This window comes from Rana temporaria, chromosome 3, assembly GCF_905171775.1.
Source record: "Rana temporaria chromosome 3, aRanTem1.1, whole genome shotgun sequence".
NCBI classification, from domain to species: Eukaryota; Metazoa; Chordata; class Amphibia; order Anura; family Ranidae; genus Rana; species Rana temporaria.
The window spans coordinates 112,847,116-112,861,642 of NC_053491.1; the positions used below are offsets into that span (position 1 = coordinate 112,847,116).

General features: G+C 40.3%; 1 protein-coding gene across 2 annotated transcripts in view; it reads left to right on the plus strand.

The window, feature by feature from the left end:
• Positions 1–14,527, plus strand: part of PRKCQ (protein kinase C theta) — a 133,751-nt gene that overhangs the window by 57,712 nt on the left and 61,512 nt on the right. For both annotated transcript variants that reach the window (XM_040343262.1, XM_040343263.1), the window contains exons 4-5: positions 8,779–8,839; positions 12,865–13,027. In XM_040343262.1, coding sequence (XP_040199196.1) covers positions 8,779–8,839; positions 12,865–13,027 — 224 coding nt within the window. The remainder of the gene's footprint in view (positions 1–8,778; positions 8,840–12,864; positions 13,028–14,527) is intronic.

Genomic DNA, 14,527 nt, shown 5'->3' on the forward strand with positions numbered 1-14,527 from the left:
CTTTTCAGAGATGCATGGAGAATGTACTAGAGGGCATCAGAGACAAATGCTGTTCTCCATACCTGGATGACGTACTTTGCTACTCCAAAACTTTTCAGGAGCATGTCGATGATCTTAGGCAAGTGCTTAGTCGAATGCGTGAGCATGGTATCAAACTTAGACCGAAGAAGTGTGAACTATTTAAACGACAGATTCGATACCTTGGGCGAATGGTGTCAGAAGAAGGCATAAAAATTGACCCAAATGATCTTGAAGCGGTATTGCAGTTGAAAAGGAAAGAACCAAAAACAGTTGGAGAAGTCAGAACTTTGTTAGGATTCCTGAGCTACTACAGGTCCTTCATTCAAGATTTCTCTCGACTTGCTAAACCACTGTATGAACTTTTGCAGAACACTGAGAAAGAATCTGCTACATCCATCACCAAAAACCGGCGCGGGGAACCGACAAAGAGAGATGGGAATAAAACACAAGTGCCATCTAAAAAAACGATCCAATGGACACCCAAACATCAAGCTGTGGTAGTCAGATTGGTGGACATGCTAACCAATCCACCAATACTAGCATACCCTGATTTTGACTTACCCTTCGTCTTACACACTGATGCTTCCAATGAAGGCCTAGGTGCTGTACTGTACCAACGACAAGGAGAACACCTTCGTGTTATTGGATTTGGCTCCAGAACATTGACCCCAGCGGAACGCAATTACCATCTCCACTCTGGTAAACTTGAGTTTCTAGCTCTCAAGTGGGCAATCTGTGACAAATTCAGAGATTACCTGTATTACGCTCCAACATTCACAGTCTATACAGACAACAACCCATTGACATATGTCTTGAGTACTGCCAAACTGAATGCTGTGGGTCATCGCTGGGTTGGTGAGCTGGCCGATTTCCACTTCGATATCAAGTACAGGCCAGGTAAACAGAATGCTGACGCGGATACACTGTCACGATTTCCGGTGGAACTCACTGAGAATCTGAGTGAGTACACAGAGCTTGTACCATTCGAGGTTGTGTCAGCTATGTGGCAAGGGAGCAAAGCTGTCAACGAAGAAGAGGCACCATGGGTGGCCTCATTGACTCTTCACTCAGAAAGTGATGTGGCAGAAGAATTGCTGAAAGGACGGACAATCTGCCCAATGACTCAGGAGAATATCAGAGCATTACAAGAAGACGATACCAACATTAGAGAAGTGGTCTGGCTGAAGGAGAACAATTGGACTCCAAACCACAAAGACAAGGAGAGTATGACCATTAAAACAAGACGTTTGATACACGAATGGAACAAACTCATAGTGGAGGAAGGAATCCTATATCGACACTCTGGAACCCGAAAACAGCTAGTTCTACCAGAAAAGCTAAAACCATTGGTCTTAAGAAGCCTTCACGATGACATGGGTCACATTGGCACTGACAAGGTAATCCACCTAGCACGTGAACGGTTTTACTGGCCATTTATGCAAAGAGACATTGATGAATATGTGCTGAAGACGTGTAACTGCATCAAACAAAAGCGTCCAAATATCCCAGAAAGAGCACCTATGGGTGGGATTACTACCAGTTCACCCTTGGAGCTAGTATCCATTGATTACCTCCACTTGGAGAGAAGCAAAGGAGGATATGAGTATATACTTGTAATGGTAGACCATTTCACACGTTTTGCACAAGCGTATCCAACTAAGAACAAATCTGGAAAAACGGCAGCAGAAAAGATCTTTCAAGATTTCATACCACGTTTTGGATATCCAGAGAAACTCCACCATGATCAAGGAAGAGAATTTGAAAACAACTTGTTTCAGACATTGCAACGATTGGCAGGCATTTCTCATTCAAGAACTACCCCATACCATCCACAGGGTAACCCAGTGGAGAGACTGAACCGTACTTTGTTACAGATGCTTCGTACGTTAGCGGAAGAGAAAAAGTCAGATTGGAAAGAACATCTTCCACACATGGTTCATGCATACAATTGCACCAGGCATGAAGTCACTGGATACTCGCCATTCTTTCTATTGTATGGGAGATATCCTCGTTTGCCGATTGACCTAATGCTCAATCTAAATTTGGAAAAAGAATCAGAAAGTCAACCAACATTTACTCAGAAATGGGCATCCAGAATGCAAGAAGCTTACAAGATCGCATCCGAGAATAGCCAAAAATCATCTCCCAAAGGGAAGAAGTACTATGACAAGAAGATAAAAGGAGCACCTCTCCAACCGGGTGATCGGGTCTTAGTGCGAAATCTCTCTGAAAGAGGAGGTCCTGGTAAACTTCGTTCATACTGGGAAGAATCAGTACACAAAGTAGTAGAAAGAATCAAAGATGGGCCTGTGTACAAAATTCAGCCTGAAAGTGGTAAAAAGACTATTCGAGTAATGCACAGAAATCTGTTACTACCAGTAAATGACCTACCCATTGAAAGACACATTCCAAGAGTACCGATGAACAAAAGACAATCAAGTAACAGGAAAGAGACTAGCATGGATCTGAACCAGGAGAAGGAAGGTTCCGATGATGAAAGATGGTATTATTCTTATGTACCGGAGACTACAGAAAGTCATGATCACGTTGTGCCTCAACAAAACTCTCAAAACGTACAAAAACCGCCATTAAGAATTTCTGCTCCAGAGTTCTGTCCTACAACTACCACACCCAATCTTGAACAAGAACAAAATGATGGAACAGTAGTTGGCGACCAAGTTTGGGCTTCAGACATGGTGGAACTAGACACTGCAGAATTACACCCATTAAGTCAAGACTTGCCTGTGAGCCAAGATATGCTAATGGAGAATGATGTTGATGGAGAAGACTCAACTCCTGTAAGAAGATCTACCAGGAAAACTAAGTCTAAAGAGATCTTTACATATGATACACTAGGTCAGCCAACCTACAGACCAAGTCAGATTCACACCGTACAAACTCCTACAATGCTAGCTACTCCCATGACATACCAGGTAGTTAACATAGCTCCGTGGTGGCAGCAAGTACCTATTTGGGTTTCTTAAATCACTCAATAGAGTTCAGAGTACAATTCAGTGTAATGTCAGGAGCCATTAACTAAAGGAGGGGAGAGTGTGACGGGCTGGGGTATCACTTGAAAGACAAAACAGGCACCCCATAGCCTACATTCATTTATTTTTATTGTTATTTTTTGATATCCTGCTATTCTATAAAACAACCAGTAGATGGCAGAGAGGGTACCCGAACAGAGTCTATATAAGACCACATGCATCATGTGACTAAGTGAAACTCATTTCACATCATAAAGAAGCATGGTCATATATTTTCCTGTTCGTGTATTTTTGTAGGTATGTACTTTAAACCTTTCTCATTCTTACTAAACTGTACTAGAAAGATTCCTAAACATCTAGAGCAGATGCAGGAGAAAGTTTAAGTAGATTTTGTGCAATAGTTTGGCTGTAATTAGACTTTCAAAGCAGCATGTGTTGAGAGCAGTGAAAATAGCGAAAAACCCTAGGACTATTGTACTGTTTGGAGCAACTGTTTATTACAAGCACTAGACTGTTATATATGGGTATATTTCAACCTGATTTATGCAAAATTACATATATTAGAAGCACATGTTAAAATGATATTATTAGCCACATGGAAAGGTTATACACTGCTTGTACATTTATGCAAGGTGCGCCATCTAGTGGTCAAAAGAGAGAATTGCTTCAGAATGTATATATTTATAAGCAATGCAGTGTAACTCTCATTATGACACAGCTAAAGTGTGCTATAGAGATAAATATAAGTGTCTATAACACAGAAAAAAAGGAAAATGTATGTTTATTAAAATATAATGGTATTCATTGTTGCAGCTATGTTTTAAAGTATTTCAGTCCAATCTGTTCTGTTGTTATGTTGGCAATTATAAACATGTAACTATAAAAAACTGTATGTATTGTTATGTAAAAGTGAAACTCATTTTAGTCATAAAGAAGCATGGTCATATGTCTTCCTGTTCGTGTATTTTTGTAGTACCCGCCGAGATGATCACATCACATCAGTACGTCTACAATCATCGGTTCCCTTAATCTATATTTTGGGACCGGTAACACATGTAAGGATGTTCAACATCATGCGAAAGGCAAATTCATGTTCACCTTCATTATCTAATCATGTGTAGATATAAAATTAAACTGAAATTTGCTTTTCACATGATTGGATAATGGAAGTGAATATTTGCAAAATGTATTAGGTGAGGAGTAAAATCAATTGCTTGCCATTGCATGCTTAGCTTTAAAGTTATTACCATGCCAGTATATACATGGTTTCATAGTGTAGTGTCTATCACATGGGTTCAGTTCCCAGTGAAACCAGGGTTTCTATAAGGGAAAAACTCAATGGATCACCTGGTATTTTCTGTTGTCACTCTTCTGTGTTTCTAACTGACCTCTCTAATATCATACTTATGAACATTATGGTCCCAGATATAGGGGCACTGTTAACATTACGTGTGATACCACTAAAATGATGCATCTAAATACCTGGAAGCACCCCACACATGGTCCTGATGCTCACAATTAATGCCTTGTGCAATGCCCAATTAATGCCAATGAATGCCTTGTGCAATAACTTAAATAAGGTTGATACTATGATGATACTATGTCACAATCATACATTTAACAGAATGAAACAATTGAGACTTGGCCAAAGTACATTTTTAGAGGAGTTCTTTCTTAAGGGAAATATGGGGGCTGCAACTCTTTCAAAAAATGTTAATTGCCTTAATGTCATTATAATCCTCTGATTTAGATATTTTTTGGTTTACTGATTCAAAGCAAGTATGCAGCAAGTCAAGGTGAAGTCAGAATTTATCTACTTGCTTTTGTTATGGAGATCTTAATACCTACCTCACTTACACGCTTAACGATACATAAAATAAGTGATTAAAACCTTTTCTCTATATAAGAATTTAAAAACAAATGATAACGGTGCAAAAACAATTACATTTATTTATACAGAAAATAAACTTGTATTAATCCGATATTAGCAACTATAACATAAATGATACAACTTTAAAACAAAGATATTACCAATGGTACAAAATAATACAAATAGGAATATCGTTATAATGGACATAAAAGAGAAGAAGAAGAAGAAGAAGAAGAAAAAGGGAAATAAGATTAATCTTAAAGGAGCACTAAAGGAAAACATTTTTTTTGCTGAAATGACTGTTTACAGGGTATAGAGACATAACAGTTAACTTTTAAAAATGATTAAAAATAGATTAAATTCAATCATATAATGTGCCTGCAGTTTCACTTTCGTTTTTAAACTGGTTTCATGTTTATGTGAAGTAAAGAGACCCACAGAACAAAAACAAACAAATCCAGGGCAGTGTTTTGTTTTTAAAATGAATCCGATTGGTTCTGAGGAGTTTTAGACACACAGCTTGGACCACAGTGAAAAGCTGCCATGAGATTTTTCATAAGGAGCCAGACAAGCAGGAAGTGTGGACATCACAGCAGAATTACAGCCACTTCAAAGCAAAAACAAAACAATGAGGACATGCAACCAGTACTGCAGTAAGGTAAAGGAAGCTATTTAGCTAAAAAAAAAAATCCTTTAGTGATCCTTTAAGGAAAGTCTTGAGATAGAAGAAAGTTAGGGAAAAGTAAAGAAAATGAAGGAGGAATATTCACAGATAGAAACCTTACGTCACCATGCTCCTTTGATCAAGAACCAAACAGACTGAGCCATGGGTCTGCATTCTGATATATACACACCCTTGTAAAACCCCACCCCTCCTCACCCCCCTTCCATATGCTAAGACATTGCATTCCCTCAAGGGGTGGGGGGTTTTCTAATCCCTCACATAAGCTAGATGGAGTGAGGGACTCACCATGTTCTTCCTGTTCCCTTGTCACCTCCCACCTCCTTTGAAGTAACCTCAATATGCCAACAAATTGTCAGATACAAATTCCACAGCTGGGTATGCTGTTAATTCTAAACATGTTCTGACACTATAGAGTCATTGAAAGATAAATTTAAGTCACATTAATAATAAAGTCTTGTAAAAACATATACATACACGTAGAGTCCTTTTAATTAGAGAGTTTCCTTGAAGCTTCTTGTTATAAATGTGGATTTGAAAAATCTCCACCACAGTCCCCCCTGAAGTTCATTCCTGAACTTATGTCCTCCCTCAATGATTTTGTACCCACCCACAACAGCCCAGAAGCCCCGACCCTTCCGCACCACCACTGCGGCCTCCTCTTCCTTTCTTGAACATGCCGGAACCCATTAAGATAGACTTGAGACAGCAAAGAAATTCTGGTGCCTTTGAGACTTTACATCCAAACCATGAGTATCTGCACTGCAATGTTTCATCGCCCCTCTGCCTTGGAAGAGCGGAACTCCAACATTGATGGCAGGATCCTGGCACATCTAGTCCTATAACTTGGGAATATGGTGTAATGATTGGATCGGACCGCGAGACAGCACTTTTCAGCATGGTGAAGGAAAGTTCAGGAGAGTCTTATTCGTGTCACCTTTGTCACAAGAGATGACTTGGTTGTCGTTGCTTCTTCAGGTAGTGGTTGGGTGGGCCTCCGGACAGTCGTGCATGAATACAAAAAGAAAAGAAGAACGTCGGTGTACAGTTATTGGAGGAATGCCAGACAGGAGCAGTGGTGTGGCCATTAAGACTATAAAGCAGTAGGTAGACATGGGGAGGTAGAATTACATTTGAGGGGTAGAATTACATTAAGAAATAAAAATCTGGATGTCCAGGGATACTTTGGTTTCACTGGGTGTAAAATATGGTACTGGTGGGCAGGAATGCTCACACGTCTTAAAAAAACAAAATGATATGACTGATGTCTTAGTTACATTATCTTGAGAAGATGGATCATAGACACCAAAAGAAAAACGTAGATAGCATAATAAAGGAGGAAAGCAGGAGAGGTGAGTAATGAAAAAGAATGAGGATAGTAAAAAAAAAAAAAAAAAACACTACAGATTTAATGCTGCTCCAACCAAGATCTCTAGTTTACATTCCGCTTTAGATTGTTAAAGAGCATTGAATTGGTATTCCAAAAAACTAATACCTAGTTGTCCTGGTAACTTTTGCTGACAGCGAGAATTTATTTTTAGTTCCTTAACAAAAAGGGCAACTCCTCTCTCATACTAGTAAGTGGCAGTATTTTTGCAGGTCAGGTACACAGACATTAACAATGAGTGAGAGAGAGAGAGAGAGAGAGAGAGAGAGAGAGAGGGGGGAGAAAAATTATAAAAACAAATATAATTTAGGTAAACCTGACTGCGCTTTATTATTACAAATTGAAGAGGCTTATCCCTAGAACAAAAAAAACAAAGAAAAACAAGAAAAATAGGGTTCTGGGGTCCTCTCTTAAGTGTGCAAAATACTTTACAACGGTCTCTTAATAGTGACCTGCATCGGAACCGCAACAGGGTGGAGTTTACTAAAGTTTTTACCCTAAAACATCCTGATCTGTAGTTGCTTTAAAGGAGAAGTCCAGCCTGAGCTTTTTAGGCTGGGCTTCTCCTCTGGGTCACAGGAGTGCAATTCATTTTGCACTCCTGTGACCTGTTTTCAGCGGAGAGCATTCTGAAGTCCGCTATCCACTGACGTCAGATGGGGCAGCGCATCATCCCGACTTCCAAAACTGGATCCGCCAGCTGCCCTGACTGATGGCAGTCTCAGCGAGCCGCTGAGCCGGCCTCTCCCCGCCCCGCCACTACTCAGCGCTCCAATAAGTGCTGAGAAGAGCAAAAGCAATGCTGACTGACAGTCAGCATCGCTCTGCTCGGGCAGGAGTGAGAACCGAGCCATCGACCTTGTTCGGTGGTTCGGTTCTCAGCACAGAGACGCCGGTGGACAGATGCCACTGACACCAACAATGGGGAATAATTTTTGCCACTGATGCCAACAATGGACGATTATTCCTCCCACTGACAGCAACCATAGGACACTATTCCTCCGACTGACACCAACATTGGGGCACTATTCCTCCCACTGACACCAATAGTGGGACACTATTGCTCCCACTGACAGCAACCATAAGACACTATTCCTCCGACTGACATCAACCATGGGGCACTATTCTGCCCACTGACACCAATGATGGGACACTATTTCTCCCACTGACACCAACCATGGGGAACTAGTCTTCTCTCTACCACCAACCATGGGGTACTATTTCTCCCACTGATGCCAACATCGGGGCACTATTCCTCCCCCTAATACCTAAGATGGGCCATTGTTTAAACCCACTGATGCCAAGACATTTTCTACTCCCACTGGCTCCCCTAAAGTTTGAAGGACAGTAAACCAGCCTTTGTTTGGAAAGTTTGGAGGCCCCTGGTTTAAAGTATTGAAAGCAAACAATTAGCTAAGTAACCAGAATTTTTAGAAGACGATAGTTCGCAATGGCTGCATATTTGTTTCTCTTGTGACAGCTTTTCCTTATTATCACCAGGAAGGGTGAATCACAAGAGTTATATTCATCGTGGAATACACAAACATTTGTTCCAGCAGTTATTTTGTTCAACATTTTGTTGATCTTCAGTTCCTGACTCACTAAATTCGAAGCAATGACTCATGAACTGATCATGTCACAATAAAATGTGTTTTTCACAATTATCTTTTTTCAATAAAATAAATAACTTTTAGCTGCCTAATAAATAAAAGCAACCTATAAAGTCATTTTGTTAGTATATAGGTTTGTAGAAATGTTGGTGGAATCCATGATCAGCAAAATTCAACTAGTGTTCAGAAAATAAAAACTTTTTTTGCTTTCTGTACAGATAGAACTTAAACCACAAGGCAGAATGATAATGAATGCAAGATACTTCCTGGAACAGACAGGTAACACCATTTTCTGTTTATATGTACTTCTTAACAAAATGCTTTGTGCTGTAACTTACCAAATACAAGTGTTTTATGCATGAGCATCCCAGCTACAGTGAGGTAGAGACATCATAGTACGGTACTTTCTGTACTAAATACAAAAAATAGATCCTGTGCTGTATTTAGGGCCAGTTCACACCACGTGCAGTCCAGTGTGTTTTTTTTCTGCATCAAAAGTGCATGAAAAGTAAGTTAAATGGTCTCCAATTGTATAATTTACACCAGTGCAATCAGTTCCAGGGATTTTCAGTTCCAGGAAAAAAAAATTCCAGGAAAAAAAGCACCGGATCCCAGTACAGTGATAAAAAAACTGTTAAAAAGAAGACAAAAAAAAAAATGCATTCAGAAACGCATTGAAAATGCACTGGAACACACCAAAAACGAGTTACAAATGCGCATGCAGAGACTCATCCAGAACGGATCTGGAGTGCATTTGTGTGGTGTAAACCAGCCATTAAAGAGTATAAAATAACCATCTGCTATCAAGCAGGAGATGTTGAAAGTGTTCACTGTAAAGCATATCTATGGTCAAAATGTAAAATCATACAGTGCCTTGAAAAAGTATTCATACCCCTTGAAATTTTCCACATTTTGTCACGTTACAACCAAAAACGTAAGTGTATTTTATTGGGGGTTTTATGTGATAGACCAACACAAAGTGGCACATAATTGTGAAGTGGAAGGAAAATGATGAATGGTTTCCAAGTTTGTAACAAATAAATATCTGAAACGTGTGGTGTGCATTTGTATTCAGCCCCCCTTTGTAGAACCACCTTTCGCTGCAATTACAGCTGCAAGTCTTTTTGGGGGTGTCTCTAACAGCTTTACACATCTAGAGAGTCACATTTATGCCCATTCTTTTTTGCAAAATAGCTCAAGCTCTGTCACATTGGACAGAGAGCGTCTGTGAACAGCAATTATCAAGCCATAGATTCTCAATTGAATTGAGGTCTGGACTTTGAGTGGGCCATTCTAACACATAAATATGCTTTGATCTAAACCATTTGTAGCTCTGGCTTTATGTTTTGGCTTTATGTTTTGGTCTCACCTGACCAGAGCACCATCTTCCACATGTTTGCTGTGCCCCCCACATGGCTTCTCGCAAACTGAAAACATGACTTCTTATGGCTTTCTTTCAACAATGGCTTTTATCTTGCCACTATTCCATAAAGGCCAGACTTGTGCATGACTAATAGTTGTCCTGTGGACAGATTCTCCCACCTGAGCTGTGGATCTGTGTAGCTCCTTCAAAGTTACCATGGACCTTTTGGCTGCTTCTCTGATTAATGCTCTCCTTGCCTGGCCTTTCAGTTTAGGTGGATGGCTATTTCTTGGTAGGATTGCAGTTGTGCCACACTCTTTCCATGTTTGGATGATGGATTGAACAGTGCTCCGTGAGATGTTCAAAGCTTGGGATATTTTTTTATAACCTAACCCTGCTTTAAACTTCTCCGCAACTTTATCCCTGGCCTGTCTGGTGTGTTCCTTGACCTTCATGATGCTGTTTGTTCACTAAGGATCTCTAACAAATCTATGAGGGCTTAACAGAACATCTGTATTTATACTGAGAATAAATTACACACAGGTGGACTATATTTATTACTTTACTAATTAGGTGATTTTTAAAGGCAATTGATTCCACTACATTTTAGGGGTATCAGAGTAAAGGGGGCTGTATACAAATGCATGCCACACTTTTTACATATTTATTTATTACCATTTGTCAGTTTCCTTCCACTTCACAACTATTTACCACTTTGTATGGGCCTATCACATAAAATCCCAATAAAATACATTCATGTTTTTGGTTGTAACATGACAAAAATTTGGAAAATATCAAGGGGTATGATTACTTTTCCAAGGCAGAGTCACAGGAAACACTGCTTGCAGGCAGCAAGGTACCATGGGATATATAGTCCTTAGAAATTTAAAGTTAACAGCAGAGGATGCAGGGAATCTGGGAAGTTGTGGAAATAATTGGCCAGCAGACAGACAGCACTCACAACATAAAAGGAGATTTTTCAAGTCCGCTTATTGGGTTGTCAATGCCCATTCCTTTAAGGAAGCGGCAATTACGTTGGTATATAAGAGCACTCCAGGACCCCCCAAAATCTAGAGAACTTTATTGTACAAATCTCCTGCTTAAACGTGCTTCAGTATTACCCTGCAACTATGATAATTAAATCTTTTGATTTAGTTCAGTCCCTTTTATCTTGCTGTTCAAGTCAGAAGAGTGCCATACGGTAAATATGACTTTGGTTATAAATTTCCCCAAATTGTCATAATTCAGTTTGTATGAATTTTGTCAGTCTGAATTATTTTCTGTGCATTTTTTATACAGTTGTATTGTGCTGTTGTTCTTTATCATTACCAGGTCCTTTCCCTTTCACCCTTATATCATACCCTGCTTTGGTTTATGCCTTTGCCCTCCCATCTGCGCTTGGTCTCAGCAATCCATGAGGGTTCCTCTCCCTTTTATGCTTCCCTTAGGGGATTTCCTGATTTAGGGGTTTCCTGATTTATGTATTTGGCTTAGCCCTTTTAACCATGTTCTTTTCCCTCCCCTGTACTTGTTTTTGGCTTCTTGTCTTCATTGATGAATCCAAACTTGTCAACTTTATCTAGACATTCTGTCTGCTATCCTGCTAACAACCTTAGCCTGACCTCTGATGTCGGTTTTCATCTGGGTGCTGCATACCCTGTCTGTGTTTCCCCTGTCTACTTGTTATACTTCTATTGTTACTTTTCTTTAGTTTGTCTTTCTGGTGTCAAAAGTAAAGAAATCCCAAAGGTTGCAATCTGTCATGCAGTTTGTCAACATCACTGTGAGGTGGAATCTATTGGAGATCAAGTACTTCTTAGATTTCATGTCTTGACATAAACTCACACACAGTAGATGTAACACTTAGATCCTATACTAAATCAAATCCTGAAAGTTAAAATCTGACTTCTATACCTATTCTGCTTCTGAATACTTCATTTAGATAATTTTATTGGGTTTCGTTGTTGCTTTAAAAAATACTGAACTCTGAAAGGGTAGGGGGTATAGGGTGGTCGTCATGTCTTTCATGTTTTCCCTCCTCATTGGGCGCCAAGCAAGGGTCACATTAGAGGCCTACCCTGGGGTGGGCTCTTTGGGCTATGTCAGGCATTGAACAGGGTCCCTAACCCTTGCACATTTGGTAACACTTTGCCTAAAGGCATGCGCACCAATGCCTCAGGGACAAGGCGGGAGCTGCGGTCATGTGAAGAGTCAAACATTAAGGCAGCTTCCCAACTCAGAGATGATCCATAGGTGTGCAGTACCCAAAGTACGGAGTTTCCCCTTAAGTTGGTCATCCCATGTCCTACATACTTGTAGTGTTGCATTCGAGCGGTAGGCTGAACCTCTGCCCCAATCCACCAGTTAGCGTATCTCTTAACTCTTCTTTCACTGTAACACATGACCAGGTAATAATCTCCATAATGCTAGTCCACTCCCGGTGACCAGCAGAGACAGACAGCTAGGGAGGGAGTCAAAGCACCAACCCCCCTCAACTACTGGAAAACCTGTCACCTAACCAGGAACCATGCCAATGACTGGTTGCTGTTCTTCCTTCTTGTCTTGTTGAATGAACCTCTATCGTAGTGGTTTTACACATACCCAATTATGCGGTTATGGACCCAAGTTCCCTAGTAATATGCCAAGATCTAACATGCACCCCTTGAGTAACTTCAGACCAGGCTCTAAGCAGTTGAATCAACTTTTACTGAAACCTTGGCACAACGTGTATAACATGCACCACTTTCTCCTAACTAAACCTAACTATGGTTGCCTCAGGCTACCTGCACAGGTGATGCATCTGAGAAATATCCTTGCTTGACAGCGCACATTTTAACTGTGCCAGACATCAACAAGATGCACAGTCCTACAAAAATCTTTTTTATATAGATGTATGCAATTGCTAAACATGGTTCCTTTTTATTTTTTGTGTTTTCCACAGATCCCAAAGCACACTATGAAGCAGAGGCAGAAAACCAGTTTGCATTACATCAACGCCGTGGAGCCATGAAACAAGCCAAGGTTCATTATGTCAAGTGTCATGAGTTTATAGCCACCTTCTTCCCTCAGCCAACATTTTGCTCCGTTTGTCATGAATTTGTTTGGTAATCCTAATGTTTTTCTGTACGTTCAGATTCATAGGATAGACAATAGATTTTACCTGCACATACGTACATATTAATGCTGTTTAGTTAAACAATTGTGGTTGCAAATTGACTGTAAATACTATTCTGTGAAGAACACTTTTCCATTTTGTTGCTTTTTCTTAGTCTATTATTAATTAGCATTACACTAACCTTTTAGTAGGTTGTGAATAAGTCACTTAAAATTAAAAAGCATTACAGAGTAAACAGCGAACTAGGAAAATTAGTAACTCAATGCAATTTGATTGAAGGAATAACTGAAAATAACATAACACTATGCTTTATTAGATTCAAAGTGGTTTACTTTGAGCTCACAAAGATTGAACCATTAATGAACAGTCCATTACTGGTTGTTCTTACATCCTATCATTTGAGCTGGAGTTGGGTGAACCAGTCTTCCAGGCTTGCCGTTTTTGCAAGACTTGCAACATGTTTTAATAAAATAGACAAGCAATAAGGTCAATATCACAGAGTTTACTTACAGCCCAACCATACAAAGAAGTGAAGGCTATGTAGGTTTTGTAGGCTATGTATGTAGGCTATGTATTGCTGGGTGGTGCTTTGGTTTAGCACTTAGCTAATATAAATACCATGGCGAAAACGTTAATGAATAAACACTTCTTTTACAAGCAACAGCACCAGCAGCTTGAATGACGCACAGACTCAGCCCGTTGTCAGCAGAAGTCTGACCACTGGTGTACGGGAAGGCTGGGCTCCTAAGTAGAATGCAAAGAAACAAACTGACCCTGCTAGAATGTATGTGCCTCATGCCCTAGAGTGGTCAGTTTGAAATAGGAAAGCAGAGGGCTGGCAGGGCCACCACAAATGCAAAGAGAACAGGATACCTTTTAACCACTTAAGGACCCCTTCACACCGATATACGTCAGCAGAATGGCACGGCTGGGCACAATCACGTACCTGTACGTCCTCTTCAACTGCCCAGCCGTTGGTCTGTGACCGCGCCCGCGGAACCCGCAGGCCCGATCACCGCTGGTGTCCCACGATCGGTCACCGGAGCTGAAGAACGGGGAGAGGTGTGTGTAAACACACCTTCCCCGTTCTTCATTGTGGCAGTGTCAGTGATCGTCTGTTTCCTGATATAGGGAAAGATGATCACTGACATCACACATCCAGCCCCGCCCCCCTACAGTTAGAAACACATATGAGGTCACACTTAACCCTTACAGTGCCCCCTAGTGGTTAACTCCTAAACTGCAATTGTCATTTTCACAGTAAACAGTGCATTTTTATAGCACTTTTCGCTGTGAAAATGACAATGGTCCCAAAAATGTGTCAAAATTGTCCGATGTGTACGCCATAATGTCGTAGTCACGAAAAAAAAATCGATGATCGCCGCCATTAGTAGTAAAAAAAAAAATATTAATAAAAATGCAATAAAACTATCCCCTATTTTGGAAACGCTATAATTTTTGCGCAAACCAATTGATAAACGCTTATTGT